At 36.6% G+C, this 19,433-nt stretch overlaps 1 protein-coding gene and 1 long non-coding RNA gene across 5 annotated transcripts; one reads left to right on the top strand and one right to left on the bottom strand.

Moving 5' to 3' along the window:
* Positions 1–318: 318 nt before the first annotated feature.
* Positions 319–13,590, bottom strand: LOC149725737 (complement C2-like). 2 transcript variants are annotated; one of them, XM_089890994.1, is made up of 19 exons: positions 13,433–13,590; positions 12,408–12,551; positions 11,275–11,484; positions 10,870–11,010; positions 10,388–10,564; positions 9,570–9,773; positions 8,508–8,705; positions 8,073–8,299; positions 7,295–7,439; positions 6,741–6,887; positions 6,118–6,194; positions 5,614–5,782; positions 4,353–4,513; positions 3,729–3,861; positions 3,234–3,367; positions 2,755–2,959; positions 2,115–2,262; positions 1,600–1,726; positions 319–1,094 (listed from the first exon to the last, which is right to left on the bottom strand). In XM_089890994.1, the coding sequence occupies exons 1-19, from the start codon at positions 13,539–13,541 to the stop codon at positions 921–923; spliced, it is 3,030 nt and encodes a 1,009-aa protein (XP_089747120.1). In that variant the 5' UTR covers positions 13,542–13,590; the 3' UTR covers positions 319–920. The 2 variants fall into 2 exon arrangements, with proteins under 2 accessions (XP_089747120.1, XP_089747121.1); XM_089890995.1 differs by lacking the exon at positions 12,408–12,551 and having other exon boundaries at positions 13,433–13,565.
* Positions 12,633–19,242, top strand: LOC149725738 (uncharacterized). 3 transcript variants are annotated; one of them, XR_016386331.1, is made up of 4 exons: positions 12,633–13,112; positions 14,051–14,171; positions 18,354–18,558; positions 19,145–19,242. It is a non-coding gene; the product is annotated as an uncharacterized LOC149725738 (long non-coding RNA). The 3 variants fall into 3 exon arrangements; XR_016386332.1 differs by lacking the exons at positions 12,633–13,112; positions 14,051–14,171 and adding an exon at positions 18,042–18,195 and having other exon boundaries at positions 19,148–19,242; XR_016386330.1 differs by lacking the exons at positions 12,633–13,112; positions 14,051–14,171 and adding an exon at positions 18,046–18,195.
* Positions 19,243–19,433: the final 191 nt, after the last annotated feature.

Below are 19,433 nucleotides of genomic sequence, written 5' to 3' on the forward strand. Positions count from 1 at the left end.
TAAACTTAAAAAGGCCGAACGTCCAGTACAGAAGTTATTGCGTATTAAAAGACCCCCACAAACTGGAATCGACTGACAACTAAAATTTTAAAACGTTTGTTTTAGATTAGACCAGCCTATTCTGCTATGTACCAGAGAATTCTTCACGAGTGCCAGTTAAAAAACTGTGTTGCTTTTCAAATTTTATGTCTATGGTGTGCTGTACTATAGGAATAATGTGCCTTAAGACTATTTGGGTTTATATATATATTGTAACTTTTAAAAGTCGTTTTGGAAGCTAAAACTGCTATATTTTGGTTGAAAAATTCTTGCCAAAAATTTGGATTGTTATTTTTTTTATTTCATGATTATTTACACAGGTTAATAATAACACAAAGTAATATATTAATACAGAATATGTGTGTCCATAATTTATGAACTATAAAAGTTTTACGAGTATTTATCTTTAAAAGTTTTGTAAAAATCAGTAAAAAATTAAAGCGTGTATAAATACAGCACAATAATACACACATATGTGTTTACATGTAACTTGCCTTATCCTCATGTGGCCGGAAAACGACAGCCGTTATAACACGATGTTCTGTTTCATACACCTCATGCTAGCTTACGAGTTACTATTTATGTAACTTTGTGGGTGCTTCTAGTTTCGGTATTGTTCATAATTTGGAAAACCCATTAGTGACCACTGGGTTGGAGCAATTGCTGAGCAAAGTTACTTGCATTATGACACATATACGCCCACAACGGTAGCAAAAACTTGTTATACTTCACAAAAAAACAGAACACAATTGTTATGTGTAAAACCTACTGCAAAAAGTTACAAATCCAGCCAATAACATGAACTTTGTACACATTATATACCTAAACACGATTAAAAGCTGCTATAAACACTGCGTAGCAATACAGAGATCCTGCTATAGTTAGTTAGTTTCCATGGTTTGGTTCACCCATGCCATAAACAAAGGCAGCTTGGTAAAAATTCCAGGCCTGAAACGGTTTACTCCATTTACCATGGTCTTCTTCCCACACCCATATCCCCAGCTTACTATACCCATTTGAATCCAACAGCTTTTTCTTGTGTTCTCATCATATAACTATAACATGGGATAACTGGATTAGCAAATGTAACCTATTTATTCTCGCATTTTGGGGTAATGATAGTTGTTATAACACCGGTGTTCTGTTTCATACACCTTAAGCCCGCTTACGAGTAACCACATATGTAATTTAGACATTATGATTTCTTTAATTTTTTTCGCGTTTCTTTGACAGTTTAGACAACCTATTAGGGACAATTATGTTGGAAATGTTCGTTTAGTGACCTATACACCAACAATGGTAGCAGCGACAAGCCTTGAACCTGTAACCTCTGGGCTGGAGGAAAACAAGGTTCTCTCTTGCCTAAATCCAAACATCTATAGACTGCCTTGCCGTAAAACTTCACCAATACAGAATAGAATGTAAAAAAATTATTAAATATGAATATATGAATAAATAAATCTAACTTGCTTTATCCTCGCGTGGCCGAAAAATGATAGACATTATAACATGGGTGTTATGTTTTATACACCTTGTGCCTGCTTACGATGTTTATATTACCTCTCTTATTAAAGGTCCACCACTGTCTCCTTTGCATGCATCTGTACCAACTGTATCATTTGCACTTGGCGCACAAACCATTCGTTGTGTGAGGTTGGTCCCCCATTGATTAGTAAAGTCTCGACACCTTAAAAGCAAAAATGTTAAAACAAATTTTTTACGACAGTCGTTATAACACTGGTGTTTTGTTTCATACACCTCATGCCCGATTACAGGTTACCTTGTATGCAACTTTGTGGATGTTTTATTCTGTATTACTTTACACAACATTAGTGACAACTGGGTTAAAGCAATAGCTGTTTAGTTTCTTGACCAAGGACACATACACCCACAATGGTAGCAGCAACGAGCCTTGAACCTTTAACTCTTGGCACAGTTTAAAATGATAGAGTATATATCAATTATACATTTTAACTCACAAACGTGCACGAGGTGTCCAAAAAAGTGGTTGCCCCGCCATTGAAAAGATAAATAGGTTACATTTATTCATTGAAAATATAAAATAAAACGTTTACTTTGCATGTGGCATAAGCTTAAGAACTCCTTGCTTTAAAGTCGCAGAAGCATTCAATTTTAGGTCATTGTCAGATCTCTCATTTTCATGCCCAAAACCGGTTACGACTGCAATATTCTGGTTGTTTGACACATCCAAAACTGCTGCGGCTGAAAATCGTAACAAGTTTAATTCTTTGCTGTGTAAAACCCAAAACTCAAGGGCAAAATTTAGTTCTTACAACCTAAAAAATGTTAAATTCAAAACAACAAAAAATTATATTGACAGTTTGAATAAAACATGGTTGTACAATAGTCTGCATGACTTTGCCTAAGGATACAGGGTACAAGGCTCAACCCTGCTGGCTGCTACTATTTCTGTAAATGTGTCCTTGGTCAAGAAATTCAACGGCGATTGCTTCAACACAGTAATCCCTTTTGATTTGTCTAAATTCTCCCTTAGTGGTTGTCACTTTAAATTTTCAGCCATATGTATACAAAATAAAAATCTCAAAATGATAATCACCCACGCAGTTATATTCGTGTTAACTTGTAAGCAGACAGGAGGTGTATGAAATAGAACACCCGTGTTATAACAAATTTCCAAAGCAGGTACATTCATTAAGATAGTACATATATGTAGAACAAGTTAGTTACACATACTTTCAATGTCACAGATTTGCTTTTGATTTGAATTGGCAGGAATTCTTCCTTTCGTTCTCAAATAACTGTTCAAGCAATTGTTTGGCATGCAAGGTAAACATACAGGTCTGATGTAATCTGTGAAATTGACCCAACCAAATGTGTTGGGAACATTTATCCAACTTGTCTTTGTGGGGTCTAGTTTTACTTGCTGGCCAAGTTTAACCTGGAGAAATAATAGTATTTAGATAACTTTGTGAGCAAGAGGTGTAGGAATACACCATGTGTGTCTGGTGTATAAGAAGACACCCATGTTATAACTTGACAGTGAGCATGAGGTGTATGAATACACCATGTTTGTCTTGTGTATATGAAGACACCCATGTTATAACTTGACAGTGAGCATGAGGTGTAGGAATACAACGTGTTTGTCTGGTGTATAAGAGGACACCCATGTTATAACTCAATAGTGAGCATGAGGTGTATGTTCTTAATATTACCAGAGCAATATCATTGTCTAGGGATATATCATCAAAATCTGGATGATATATTATTTTTTCTGTATTGTACACCACCATGGTAGGATCCAGTCTGTTTCGATAATGACTGCGTGTAATCGGGCGATTGTATAAACCTGTATAAATAAAAACAATATTTAGTATCGTTTCTGAAACTTTTGTATGACACAAGTGGTTAGCCACTTGCATTGTAAGCATAAGATACTGGGTTCAATGCTTAATGCTGCTACCATTGTGGGTGCATGTATTCTTGGGCAAAACAACATCAATTGTTTCAACCCAGTAGTCACTAATGAGTTGTTTAAGTTGTCAAACAAACAAAAAAACAAAATTGTACATGTATAACTGGTAAGCGGGCACGAGGTGTAAAAATATAAGACACCTGTGTTATAACTTCTATCTTTCCTGTCACATGAGGATAAATAAGTGCCATTAATTGAATTAACAAACTGCAAAAACTGTTCAAAAACACCTTACCAAAAGTAACACGATAATTTCGTTGCCATGCATCATCTCCTTCATCAAATTTTGCGAATAAATGAGCTGCAGTTAAAACCCATTGGTTGTTAATAAGAGAACCACCACCAAGGAAGTTGCTTGTAGAATAGCTCTGTAAAGGTAATGGATGAATATAACTTACTTTATCTCTGCATGTTTGGAAAACGACAGTCGTTATAACACGGGTGTTCATACACCTCGTGCAAGCTTATTAATTACCAAGTATGTTACTTTGTAGGTGATTCTTTTTTTGTTTTATTCTTTTTTATGTGTGGCTAATAATTTGGACAACCCATTAGTGACCACTGGGTTGGAGCAATTGCCGTTAAGTGTCTTGCCCAAGGACACATATGTCCACAATGGTAGCAGCGACGAGCATTGAACCCATTACCTCTGGGTACGAGGTACGAGCGCTAACCAACTGTGCTACGGTCCCGGAAGAAATATACTATTAAATTAATATTAACTTTTTAGGGGTAACATTTAAAAAATCCATATAACATTTTTTATATATAGTATTTTAAAAAAACTAGCGCCTTTACAGAAAAAAAAATTTTTTCTATAAGAATTTAAATTTGTTAAATATTAATGTAATTAACCTACTTTTAATATTTGCCGAAAATTTCCGCCATCGAGTTTTGTTGTGAAAACTCCTTGCCATGGCCAAGCTTTATCAACAGCTCTTTCTCCGTTAAGCACTCTACCAAAGCGAGCTCTTGTTTTTATACTTCCTATGTCACCTGCTTGTCCACATTTTCCATAGTCTGAAATATATATCAACGTATTTATATGTAATAACCCATGTTATACCACAGGTGTCTTATTACACAGCGTAGGCTACACGTTTTTAACTTTGAGGGTAGTTGTCACTTTAACTCTAAGCATGAGGTGTATGAATACACCATGTGTGTTTGGTGTATTAGAAGACACTAATGTTACAATACATATGTTTCTAAATTTGTCGGAAGTATCAGTTTTAAGAGTGTTGCTTTAAACTGCTCATTATAAGGAATCAATTGTTTGGAGCAACTACTGTCGAGTCTGTTGCTTAGTGTATAAGAAGACTCTCGTGATAAAACTTGACAGTGAGCATGAGGTTTATGAATACAACGTTTGTCTGGTGTATAAGAAGACACTCATGTTATAACTCAACAGTGAGCATGAGGTGTAGGAATACACCATGTGTGTCTGGTGTATAAGAAGACACCCATGTTATAACTCGACAGTGAGCATAAGGTGTATGAATACTCCATGTGTGTCTGGTGTATAAGAAGACACCCATGTTATAACTTGACAGTGAGCATAAGGTGTATGAATACTCCATGTGTGTCTGGTGTATAAGAAGACACCCATGTTATAACTTGACAGTGAGCATAAGGTATATGAATGCATACATCATGTGTTTCTGGTGTATAAGAAGACACCCATGTTATAACTCGACAGTAAGCACGAGGTGTATGAATACACCATGTGTGTCTGGTGTATAAGAAGACACCCATGTTATAACTCAACAGTGAGCATAAGGTGTATGAATACTCCATGTGTGTCTGGTGTATAAGAAGACACCCATGTTATAACTTGACAGTGAGCATAAGGTGTATGAATACTCCATGTGTGTCTGGTGTATAAGAAGACACCCATGTTATAACTTAGCAGTGAGCATTAGGTGTATGAATACACCATGTGTGTCTGATGTATAAGAAGACACCCATGTTATAACTCGACAGCTAGCATGAGGTGTATGAATACATCATGTGTGTCTGGTGTATAAGAAGACACCCATGTTATAACTCAACAGTAAGCATAAAGTCGGTGGTTATAGCTTATACATTCAAAACTGTATTCACATTATAACATTACCTACCTATGCGAACATCAATTACTTGGTCAATGTATTGTTCCAGCAGATAGAAGTTTTCAATTTGCACAAAGTTTTCTAGTTTCCCTCCAGCAAGGCCTAACAGTTGTGTGTACTCTGCTCTTGCTTCTAGTGTGTTTCCGCGGCATGTAGTACAAGAAGTTATGCTGTAAAACTGTCGAAGAATTTATGTAAATAAGGGAAAAGTTAGTGCGTCTGCTTCTGGCCTAGAGATTTATGGCAAACTGCTGCTACCATTGTGGACGTGTGTGCCCTTTGTGTGGCAAGACACTTAACAGCAATTGCCAATAGTCACTAATAGTTATATAAACGCCCACAATGGTAGCAGTGACACATACGCCCACAATGGTAGCAGTGACACATACGCCCACAATGGTAGCAGTGACACATACGCCCACAATGGGAGCAGTGACACATACGCCCACAATGGTAGCAGTGACAATCCTCGAACCAAATAAGTTTATAAAACAGTTATTTTTAGCTTCTAACCTGAGGTGGATTTTGTTTAAAATCATTTTCCATTCTTTTTACCATTTTAACTGGATTTTCGCCTTCGTTCGATTTTCCTGCAAGAAAAATCAACTTAATGGCCAACCATACAAAAATTATTTTTTTAAATTAGTAAAAAAGCCACCATACTGCTTTAACCATTAAGGGCCTGAGTTGGTGGCATCGTTGGGCCTTGAACCAATACCTTTGGGTTAGAGGCAAGCGCCCGAACCACTATGCCATGACGCCGGAAATATAATGCAGTTCCAGTGTTCCTGACCCCTAAGTGCTTGAGTTTGGCTTTTTTTAAGTTAACCAACAAATGTAGCTTCACCACACCTACTGGGAGAGATTTTAACAAAAAAGGCTGATAATTCTTCCAACCAATTAGTTAGTATAGTGACCACTAGGTTGGGGCAATTGTCGTTAAGTTTCCTGCCCAAAGACACATACGCCCACAATGGTAGCAGCGACGAGCCTTGAACCCATAACCTCCAGGTTAGAGGCAGGCGCGCTAAACAACTTTGCCACATGACAAATACAGCTTCACCTTACCCACTTTTTTTAAAGAAAAAGTTACCGTCAGTCAGAATAAAGCAGAGAGACTTTAAAGAAAAAATTACCGTCAGTCAGAATAAAGCAGTGCCTTTGTCTGTTGTTGCCTCCATTGTTGATTCTGTCAGCTCTGTAAGAAATACCCAACATCTTTCTTAAGTCTTGCAATGCAGCTCCAGTGTTCGTTCCACCACCAACTGTGTCTCTCATTGCTTCTGTGATTTAAACACCATTTAAATGTATGTAATGTAACTTACTTTATCCTCACAGATAAGGACAGTCGTTAGAACATAGATGTTCTGTTTCATACACCTCATGCCTGCTTATGAGTTACCATGTATGTTACTTTGTGGGTGACTATTTTTTGGGGAGTTTTTAATTGTCGTTAAGTGTCTTGCTCAAGGACACATACACCCATAATGGTAGCAGTGACAAGCCTTGAACCCACTACCTCTACCTTACATGCAGGTACGCTAACCCCTTTGCCATTGCACCAGGTGTTTAACTTAATACGACTTGTGTAACTTGCTTTATTCTTGTATGGCGGTGCTACAACAGGCCTTATAAAACATTATAAAACTGTTCGGTTTTATACACCTTATAAGAAAACAAGTATTCTTACTTTTATCTTTAAAAATCCCTTTAAAATAGGCTATTATTTTTGTGGAATTAAGCTTTTGATTTTTTCTGCTGTCCAATACAACTTTAGAATGAGAGGCAAAAATAATCACGCCGTAATGTGCTGTCTTATTCGTTCCACCAGAAAACTGCAAAAAAGGATCAACATGATTTTAGAATGAATGTAATCTATTTATTTTTTAGTGGTAGGGCATTGAAAGTTGTCATAACATGGGTGTTCTGTAGTTTTTATTTTTGTATGGCTGATAACTTGGACAACCCGTTAATGACCACTGGGTTGGGGCAACTGCTGTTAAGTGTCTTGCCCAAGGACACACATGCCCACAATAGTAGCAACGTCGAGCCTTGAACCCATAACCTCTGGGTTACAGGCAGGCGCGCCTAACACTATGCCACAGCGCGGACCTATTACCCCCAAAACATTAAACTTTTTTAGATGATAATGTAGCAGTAACAAGTTTTTTTTTACAGTACATTCTTTCACTATAATTGCTTCAACCCAGTGGTCACTAATAGGTTGTGCAAACTATCAGCCATACATAAAAAAAATAAAAGCTTCTCAAAAAAATCACTCGCAGAGTAACATACATGGTAACTCGTAAGCGGGCACGAGGTGTATGAAACAGAACACCCATGTTATAATGACTGTCGTTTTCTGGCCACGGGAGGATAAAGTAAGTTACATTCACTCATTCATTCACTATATGGTGTGCAATACCACTGACCCTTATAATACTTAAAAATATGAATATCTAACAAACCCTTGTGACAAGCTTCTGTGCAAATTTGAGTGAGTGATCAAGCGCTTCGTCAGTTACACTTCGTGAAAAATCAATCAGAAAATAAATTTCATTTCCACCCTCATGATCAGCTGTGATGGATCGCCCACCAACTCCAGAGCTTGGTGTACTCATATGCACGCTTATACGATTTGTATTTTCGCTCAACCTTTGAGCAGCTTCCCGTGGGTCATCTGGGTAAATTGGATCTAAAAAAAGATTCATTTCTTTGTGATCGAAGCCCAATAGAGAAATTTACTTAATAAAAACGTCACCTAAATAGTTATACAAGTGGTAACTCATTAGCGGGCACGAGGTGTATGAAACAGAACCTGATGGTCATTGCCGCAGTACCCTAACACACAATGTCTTTCAATTTAAACTCTAACATTATTACAAAAAATATAAAATCCTTACCAATACATTGAGGTGCCCCTTGTCCGTCCCATTGTAAGAAACGCATGCATGTTTGCACAGCTTGGCCTACCAGTATGTATCTTCCATGGCATCTGAAGGTAACCGTACTGCCCACACTAAAACGATTACGTCCACGACCGCCAGAAAATAATTCCCCGTTGACAGGAATTCCAGGATGGGAGCATCTGACTTCACCAGCTGTAAAAATCATTTGTTAATTATTGTTTATTTATCCTCACATTACTTACTTATCCTCACATTACTTACTTATCCTCACATTACTTATTTATCCTCACATTACTTACTTATCCTCACATTACTTACTTATCCTCACATTACTTACTTATCCTCACATTACTTACTTATCCTCACATTACTTACTTATCCTCACGTTACTTACTTATCCTCACATTACTTATTTATCCTCACATTACTTATTTATCCTCACATTACTTATTTATCTTCACGTTACTTACTTATCCTCACATTACTTATTTATCCTCACATTACTTATTTATCCTCACATTACTTACTTATCCTCACATTACTTACTTATCCTCACATTACTTATTTATCCTCACGTTACTTATTTATCCTCACATTACTTACTTATCCTCACATTACTTACTTATCCTCACATTACTTACTTATCCTCACATTACTTACTTATCCTCACATTACTTACGTATCCTCACATTACTTACTTATCCTCACATTACTTACTTATCCTCACATTACTTATTTATCCTCACATTACTTACTTATCCTCACATTACTTATTTATCCTCACATTACTTACTTATCCTCACATTACTTACTTATCCTCACATTACTTACTTATCCTCACATTACTTTCTTATCTTCACATTACTTACGTATCCTCACATTACTTTCTTATCCTCACATTACTTATTTATCCTCACGTTACTTACTTATCCTCACATTACTTAGCTAATCCCCACAGTTTTGAAAACTTTTTGTCGCACAAAACTTTTATCTTTAAATTATTTTCAAATCTCCAAAACTAGAGAAATATTATTTTAACAAGGAGTCATAACTTACTTCGGCGCTGCCTGTCACAAGCATTTGGCACGCCACTCCAGCGACCATTAGTTTGACAACTCCTTACAGGGGATCCAATTAACCTGTATCCCGATGGACATTCAAATGTAAACTGTTGGCCAGGGTAGTAAGGACCTCCAACCCAGTCTGCTATGTATCCGTCTGTCATTCCAATTGCTTCACTTGGGTCCGGGCACTCAACTCCTATAAAGTACATGTAAACAATATTACGTATAAACAAAAAGATCCAAAAATATAATCACCACAAAGTTACATACGTTGTAGCTCGTAAGCAGGCACGAGTGTATGAAACAGAACATCCGTGTTATAATGTCTGTCGTTTTCCGCCATACGAAGGTAAATAAGTTACATTAATTTATTCAATAAATTTTACGTAAAAGATAAAATATTACCCCAAAAGTTGGAGTAACACGTCACTCAAGGCCCCCAAATAAATGTTAAATCGGCGCCGTGGTGTAGTGGTTAGCGCGCCTGCCTGTAACCATTAGGTAATGGGTTCAAGGCTCGTCGCTGCTACCATTGTGGGCGTATGTGTCCTTGGGCAAGACACTTAACGGCAATTGCTCCAACCCAGTGGTCACTAATGGGTTGTCCAAATTATCAGCCATAAATAAAAAATGAAAAAAATCAAAAAAAAAATAATCACCCACAAAGTAACATACATGGTAACTCGTAAGCTGGCACGAGGTGTTAAACCCATGTTATAACGACTGTCGTTTTCCGGCCACGCGAGGATAAAGTAAGTTACATTCATTCATTCATTCAAATCCTGCAAGAAATTTTAAGTTTTAACTCACTTGTGCAAGTAGGAGAAGTTCCATCCCAAGTGCCAGCACCTGTACATCCCCTAGCATAGCTTCCACTTGATCTGTAGAAGCCACTATCGCAGATGTAGTTTGCTACACGACCTAACCCTTCTCCTGTGTACTGTAGTGTCGCATTTCTCACTTGAGGGGCTTCACCACAGTCATTTCCTACAAGAACATTTTAAATTGATTTTTAATTTGAATTTTTTTTAGCAGTATGGCAGACCAAAGTAGGTCCCTAAAGGTCACAAAAACAAATGCCAGAAGATCCTTTAAAAAATCACAAAAAAAGATCTATTTTTTAATGCCTTTCACACAAAATAATTGTGCACATAACTTTAAAGTGGTTTGAAAAATGATTTTAATTTTTACAGTGCTGGCCAGAAAGTCCATGAAAATTCCAGGGTAGTCCTGCCCACCCTGCCACCCCAGGTTTGGTGCCTGTGTTGTTGCACCTTTTATCTTATACTCACTTGAATTGGCACACCTGAGTCCACAAGCACCATCACATAAGCATTGTAAACCATTGCTGCATTGTGAATCCACATGGCATTCTGTTCCACACACCATACCTCTACGTCTGACAAGCACTGGATCATACTGCCCACAATCACCTGTAGATATACAGTATAATTTGACAGCGAGCATGAGGTGTATGAATACACAATGTGTTTCTGGTGTATAAGAAGACACCCATGTTATAACTTGCAGTGAGCATGAAGTGTATGAATACATCAGGTGTGTCTGGTGTATAAAAAGACACCCATGTTATAACTTTACAGTGAGCATGAGGTGTATGAATTTACCATGTCTGTCTGATGTATAACAAGACACCCATGTTATATAGAAATAGAAGCAAAATTTATAAAGCAACTTACGTGCACATATAGAAGTGCCTGTCCATCCCCTTCTACCATGGCACATATGGTTACCATCTTGTACTAATGTAAAACCTGCATCGCATATATATCTTGCACGGTCATTGTAACGGTATGGCGCTTCTGCTTGGATGATACTGTTCCCATGGACTCGTGTAATGATAATTCTTGTGGAGTTTAGAAGGTTTGGGGGTGGTGGGCAAAAGTTTTCTGTAAAATGTTATTAAAATTTATTTTTCTGAGTGTTGGGTGTAGGCCAACTGGTAGAAATTATTTTTTTTCAAGGTGTACATTTTTTTGGCATAAATCTCAGGTCCCATTAAGGCGTTCGTGTCATCATTTTCGGTTGTTCAAGTTTGGAATAGTTCTATTTATTGCATTTATTTTTACATTGTTTTTAAGATTTTAATTTTATATTTCAGTTTCAGACTGTATACTACTTTGTTCTTTGTTCTTTTCTCATTGTTTTGTTTTTACTGATTTATAGGTTTTTAGTTTAATGATTAAGAAAAGGGTTATAGTACTGTGGGGTAAGTTGGATACCATTAGTACCTAAATCCCATATTTCCTGATCGTGTTTTTAACAATTAACAACTCGCTTTTAGAGTTGTGAAGTTTAGGTTATATAATTTTGTAAATATTCTTTGATTACCACCAAATAGGATGAGAAATTATAAAAAAAAGAAGAACCTTCTTAACTAATTTACATGGTGACGTTTAAGTTATGTAATATGTATGTTTTTTTAAGAATATATGTTGTTATATATATTTGTAAGTTCTTGAATGTAACTTTATCATCGCGTGGCCGGAAAACGACAGTCATTATAACACGGGTGTTCTGTTTCATGCACCTCGTGGTCACATACGAAATATTACGTATATATGTATCTTTTTCGGCGGATATTTTTAAACTCGTAAGCAGGCAACTGTCGTTGTCTCGTCATGCAAGAATAAGTACAATAATTCATATGTTTTGTTAGACTTAGGCACCCGCATACATGATAGCTCGCAAGCAGGCACAATGTGTATGAAACAGAACACCCGTGTTATTATAACGAATTCCACTGGCGCCGCGCGAGAATATACAAGTTAATACATTCATTTATTTAATCAATAGCTTTTACAGAATATACCTAGATTAATGCACGAAAAACCACACTCGTGATCGCATAAGCAAACCCTTCCGTTTTTGCATCTTGCTACTCCGAGATGACACGCTTTTCTGCAGCGCCGTCCAACAGCAGCGGCGTCAATTTGGTTTCTGACAGGGCATGTACCTGTATAAAGCATTAGGTTAAGTACGCAAGGTTCTATACGTGGAAACTTGCAGGGCATGAGGTGCATGAAACCGAACACCTGTTTTATAACGATTTTCGTTGCATTAGGTTAAGTACGCAAAGTTATATACGTGGAAACTTGCAGGGCATGAGGTGCATGAAACCGAACACCTGTTTTATAACGATTTTCGTTGCATTAGGTTAAGTACGCTAGGTTCTATACGTGGAAACTTGCAGGGCATGAGGTGCATGAAACCGAACACCTGTTTTATAACGATTTTCGTTGCATTAGGTTAAGTACGCAAAGTTATATACGTGGAAACTAGCAGGGCACGAGTTATATGGAACAGAACACCTGTTTTTTTAACGATTGTCGCTGTCTCGCCAGCATGCGAAGATATACAGCAGCATATTAGGTTAGCTAGTTACAAGACACTTAACGGTAATTACTCCAACCCTGTGGTGACTTGGGTTGTCTAAATTGTCAGTCATATTTCAAAGATCCAAAAAAATATACCCCGCTAAGTTACATACATGGTAACTGGTAAGCCGGCACGAGATGTAAGTCCGTTCATACGTATCATATACAGTTTTGAAACAAAAATTTAATTCTAAATAGTGTTTTCAAATCCATATCATGTATATGACTGAATGTAACTTATTTATCCTCGCGGAAAAGTAAAAAGTAATGGTCAATATAACCACCATTAGTGTGTGTACACTTCGTTTCGATTGCCTACATGAATGAATGATTCGTGTTTCATGCGCACCTCGTGGCCGCTTACGAGTTACCATGTACAGAACACCTGTGTTATAGCGACTGTCGTTGCCCACCATGTCAATAAATTACATTCATCCAGCCATAGCCCCATTATACTAACCTGTTAGATTCTGTGTGTACACTTCGTTTAACAGACACAAAACTAAACAAGCCAGGAAGAAAATTTGATAAGAAAACATAATTTCTGAAAGCATAAGCATTTTTTTCATAGGTTTTAAAAACAATCGCTGTCGCCTATTCTACTGTGTTATTGTTGATACCGTTAGCACAAAATAACCCGTATTTCATAAATTGTGTTTTGAATTAACAACGCTGTTTTAAGAGTTTTGAGGTTACAGGTACACAATCCTGTAAATTTTGTTTACTACTAAATGGGACGAGAAAAGAGAATGAAAATATGTTCCATTTTACCTCAAACTACAGTACAGTAAGGTGAGGTAAAATGGGATATAAATTCCTTTTCTTTTCTCGTCCTATTTGGTACCAAACAAAGAATGTTTACAGAAATATAAAATAACCGCCTTTCAACTTTTAAAATAGCGTTGTTAATTGTTAAAAACACGATCAGAAATTATGCGATTTAGGTGCTAACAGTATCCATCTTACCCTACAGTACTATACTATCTAAAACTGTTTTCTGTCTGAAAACTAGGCTACATTGGTTTATAGAGAATAAAGGTACAGGTACTCAGCCCAAATAAGAACTCTTGCGTTTCAGATACCGGAAATACTAATCTGAATTGTAAGTTTCGATTGCCTAATATGCGTCTGGGGAAATTACTCTGACGTGTATAGTATTGCTTGGCGCAAATCTTGGGAAAGTATTGCAGTTTCTATAGGTATTTAATTACCCTAAAACTGTTCATTGCGAACTATTGGTGGAATTTCTTTTCCCTGGTTTTGTTTTTCTATTATATGACTAAATCTTTGGGTCAATCTTTTTTAAGGCCGACTTCCCCCATTGTACGGATCCTATCTTTACGCACACTTGTTTTCTATTAGAAGTTTAACTTGATAATAATTAAACATAAATGGCGCGTTTGTTTGCTAGGTGTAGCGAGCACGCTTATTTTCTTCCAACTAAATGTAAATATGTTTTTAACTGTAAGCGTGTTTAACAACTGTTGTTTTGTCGCTATATCCTGTCTTTTCGTTTAAAATATTTCTAAATTGTTTTATTATTAATATATTTTAAATTTATACATAGTTCTATGGGGGTAAGATGGGATATTGTTTGCACCTAAATCCAATATTTCCTAATCGTGTTTTTAACAATTAATAACGCTCTTTTAGAGTCGTGAGGATACGGTTATAAAATTCTGTAAATATTCTTTGTTTACTATACCAAATGCAACATTGGTTTCGACTTATTTTTTCGGTATACTCGTGTTAGTGAGTTAGTCATAACGAGAAACGCGAAGTCAGCAGACTGAGACGTTCGTGTTTTAACGAACGCTAAAAACTCGCTTCAAAACTTGTAACAAAAAACGAAAACAGTTTATGGTAGGTTGGGAGAAGATGGGGCATTTTTTCATTATAATTTTTTGTCCCATTTGATAGTAAACAAAAAAACTCTAAGAATTATAGACCCGTATCCCCACGACTCTAAAATAGCGTCGTTAATTGTTTAAAACACGATTTGAAAATATTGGATACTATGTGCTAACGGTATCCATCTTACACTATATAGTAGCGTGGGGAAGATGGGACACCTTTAGCACTTATTGTCTAAATCTCCTGATCGTGTTTCAAACAATTAACAGCGGTCTATGAGAGTCGTGGGATATAGTTTTATAATTCTTTAAATGTTCTATGTTTACTACCAAATCGAACGAGAAAATAGAATAAAAATGTGCCCCATCTTTCTCCACCCTACTATATATTTAAAAAGTACATTATTTTAAATGATTACGCTGAAAAACAAACGCCCTGTAATAAAAACTGGCCTTGCGTTCCAAAACCTGCAAAACTATCTGCTGTACAAAATCAGCCTAAATCTGTCATGCAATTTATACTATTCTTATAAATTTCATATTTTACTTATAAAAACTTCTACTCATATAAAATAGTATTTTTACACATCAAGAAATCGCTAGTGAGCATAAATTTTAGCTTCTAAACGTATTCTGTCTGCTCATGTTTTTCTGGCTATACGCTTGCTGGGTAGCAGGCATTTTGTGCGATACAGTTGATTTCGTGTGGTCTATAGTTCTACTCGCTACACGTTTTCTTACCCTTGCTACATTACGCACACTTTTCTTCTAATTAGAACTTTAAAATGAATGAATAAATGAATGAATGAATGAATGAATGAATGAATGAATGAATGAATGAATGAATGAATGAGTGAATGAATAAATAAACGATAAATAAAGGAATAAATAAATGAAAAAATGAAAGAATGAATAAATGAATGAATGAATAAGTGAATGAATGAATGAATAAATAAACGATAAATAAAGGAATACATGAATGAATGAATGAAACTTAGCTCTACTTATCCTCGCATGGCCGGATACGACAGTCAGTGTTCTGTTTCACACACCTCGTGCCAGCGCAAAGTTACATATAGGTAACTGGTAAGCGGGCCCGAGGTGTAAGTCTGATAGGTCCGTTCATACGTATCATATAGAGTTTTAAAACAAAAAAGTACATTTTAAATAGTATTTTCAAATACATATAATGTAATCGAATGAATGTAACTTACTTATCCTCGCGTGGCCGGAAAACAATAGTCAATATAACACTAAAATAAATGAAAGAATGAATTTCTGTTTCACACACCTCGTGCCAGCTTAGGAGTTACCACGCGTAATTTGTGTACGCGATAAGGGAGGATGAAAACAAGTACAATCTTACTACTATAGGCTACAGCTGTCGTTTTATATTCATATTCATAACGTAAATGGGACGTATTGTTCTTTCTGTGTTGGGTGTTGTGGCTTTTGTGTGTGGTTTGCTGTGGCGTTTTTCTGCACTGTTTCTAGTTTTGCTTCCGTCGTTGATGACATTTGTGTTGAGATGATGCGTCTCGCGCTGAACCACACTTAAGCGTGATTGGTCGTCGTGGCGCGAGTGCGCCTTTTCTCCTGTTTCGTACATTCACCCTAGCGTTGTACAAGACTGGCAGTTCTCGTTGCGTTGGTGTATTACCGTGTTTAGACCGTGGTGCATTTGAATGTCGTGGTCAGAACGTTTGTGTATACGAGTGTTATCCGTAACGTTCGAATCGTTTTATTATAGTAGGGTTAGGTAAGATGGGACACCTTAAGCTCATAATATCCAAATATCCTGATCGTGTTTTAAACAATTAACAACGCTCAATGGAAAGTCATGAGGATACGGTTTTCTTATACATTTGTTCTTTGTTTACTACTAACTGTGACGAGGAGAGAATGAAAAGGTGTCCCATCTCCACTACCCTACTATATTATTTCTATTCTGAATAACCACCAATGCGATTCAAAACTGCCATAACACGTCAATCAAATTACTTACTTCATTTCCCGTCTGATACGTGATGATAAAATGATGTTTTCTGCTGTACTGTTATTTTAAAATATTAAATGTCGCTTGCTAGCGTATACATACTTCAATCAATGTAACTTGCTTTATCCTCTCGTGGCTGGAAAACGACAACAATATAGTAAAAGGTATGTTGTATGGTATTAAGAGGGGGGAGATCGGACACTTTTTCAACTTTTTTTCAAAATGCAAAGAATTATCAAACCGTATCCTCACGACTCCCATGGACCGTTGTTAATTGTTTAAAACACGATCAGGATATTTGGTATTATGTTCTAAAGTTGTTCCATCTCCCCCCACCCTACTATTTTATAATGTATATAACCATACACACATAAATGTTCTGTTTCATACACCTCTTGCCTGCTTACGAGTTACCACGTATATGCAACTTTGTAGGTGAATTCTTTTTCTGTGTGGCTGATAATTTAGACAACCCATTAGTGACCACTGGGTTGAAGCAATTGCTGTTAAATGTCTTGCCCAAAGACACATGTGCCCACAATGGTAGCAGCGACGAGCCTTGAACTCATGATACACGAGTGTTGTATTTCATGTTGGACACTATAGAAATATTATTAAAAACTAGTGTTCGATCATTCAATTTAAAATGCAATATAAACTTTGTTTCACCCTATACACAGGGGTGTCTGAAGTCGGAAATTTTGGCCTTCTGCTCCGCCCGACTCTGAAACTTTTGACTTTGACTCCGCTCCTGCTCCGAAAAACAAATTGAAATTTAGTAAAATTTACTGCGTATTCATGTATTTATATATAAAATCCTTTAAGAGTGCATGTTTAAACACATGGGACTATACAAAGAAGACGAACACTTCCGCTAGGGGGCGATGACAAATTCGTTTCCCTATTCTATGGGGAGCAGTTAGTTTCACAGTTTATACACATAAGATACAAACCCCTAACCCCTTGTAGTGTGTTTTGTGCGTTTTTTCCGGATTTTTTAATTTAAATAATCGCAGACACCTAGCGGAAATAGTGTTTCCCATGTTATTTAAACCTGACGGCTCCGCTCCGATTCAGCCAAAAGTAGCCAAAGTCCTCAACTCTGCCCCGTGGACATCTTTTAACACAGACAGAAACAACAGACAGTTTCTAGATTTGCGAAACAACCGACAATGTTTGGCAAAATAAACGGACGTTTCGGCGAAAGCAGGATTTTCAAAGGGAGTATTTTCCGGAAGCAATTAAAGTTTTATAATTTTTTACGTCTAAAACAGACGACGAAAGAAAGATAGAACTAGCCAGAAATACAAAATAACTAAATAAAAAGCGTTAAACTACGCTGCTAAACAACTACTTCGTTTACAAGACATCGAAGTGAGCTACTCTGTTGTAAAATTTGTACTACTGTGATTGATTGAATAAATGAATAAATGAATGAATGAATGAATAAATGGATAAATGAATAAATGAATGTAACTTACTTTATCCTCGCGTGGCCGGAAAACGATAAATATTAATATTTCTTTCTGCAGATGAACAAGTCAGCGCTTCTATTTTTGCTTCTCGTCGGACTCATTGTCCTTAGCGAAACCACTGAAGCGAGAACAGCTTTTTTCCGTCGTCGGCATAGCTTTTTCAGACGTCGGCGTAGCCAATCCCGACGTCGCCAGTTTAGCCATTTCAGACGTCGCTATTCTGGTGGTATTCGTCGCTACGACGAAATAACTGAGAACGACGGTAAGTTATGTAAGATATATAGTGTTTGGGGCAGGATGGGACACATTTTCGTTCTATTTTCTCGTTTTACTCGTTTTACTATCCATCTTACCCCATAGTACTATAATGTGATTAATATATAATAGGATGGGGAAAGATGGGACACACTTAGCACATAATTTTCAAATGTCCTGATCGTGTTTTAACCGTTAACAACGGTCTACGGGAGTTGTAAGAATATATAGTGGGGTGGGGAAGGTGGGACACCTTTAGCACAAAATATATAAATATTCTGGTCGTGTTTTAAACAATTAACAACAGTCTATGAAAGTCGCGAAGACATAGTTTTATAATTCCTTGAATGTTCTTTGTTTACTACCAAAATGTACGAGAAAATAGAATAAAAAGATGTCCCATCCTGCTATAGTTTTATAATTTTTTGAATGTTCTGTGTTTACAACAAATGGGACGAGAAAATAGATTGAAAACGTTTCCAATTTTCCCCATCGATTATACAGTAGTTTTCTTTCTATTTTCTCGTTTTATTATCCATCTTGCCCCAGGATTCTATAATGTGCAATTAATATATATATGTATGCAATTTCAGCAGAAGACTTCGTCAGCCAAAGAGCTTAATGGTTTATGAATTAAACCAAACATTGTAGAAATACATTGTCGAAAATGCAATAAAACAAAAGCAATTTACTTGATTTTTTTTACTCTACGATCCCGAGATGCAGTAAATACGTTGTCATTATTTTAGTTAAGCCAAGACGCATTATTGTTGCTAGTTTGAGAGAGATACCTTTGCCAATAAATGAATGTAACTTATTTGTTCTGTTACTTCTGCTACCAGGCGTAATGTAAATAACGGCTCATGGTACGAAAAACGTAGT

The sequence above is a fragment of the Ciona robusta genome, chromosome 13 (assembly GCF_009617815.1).
Source record: "Ciona robusta chromosome 13, ASM961781v2".
In the NCBI taxonomy this organism is placed as follows: domain Eukaryota; kingdom Metazoa; phylum Chordata; class Ascidiacea; order Phlebobranchia; family Cionidae; genus Ciona; species Ciona robusta.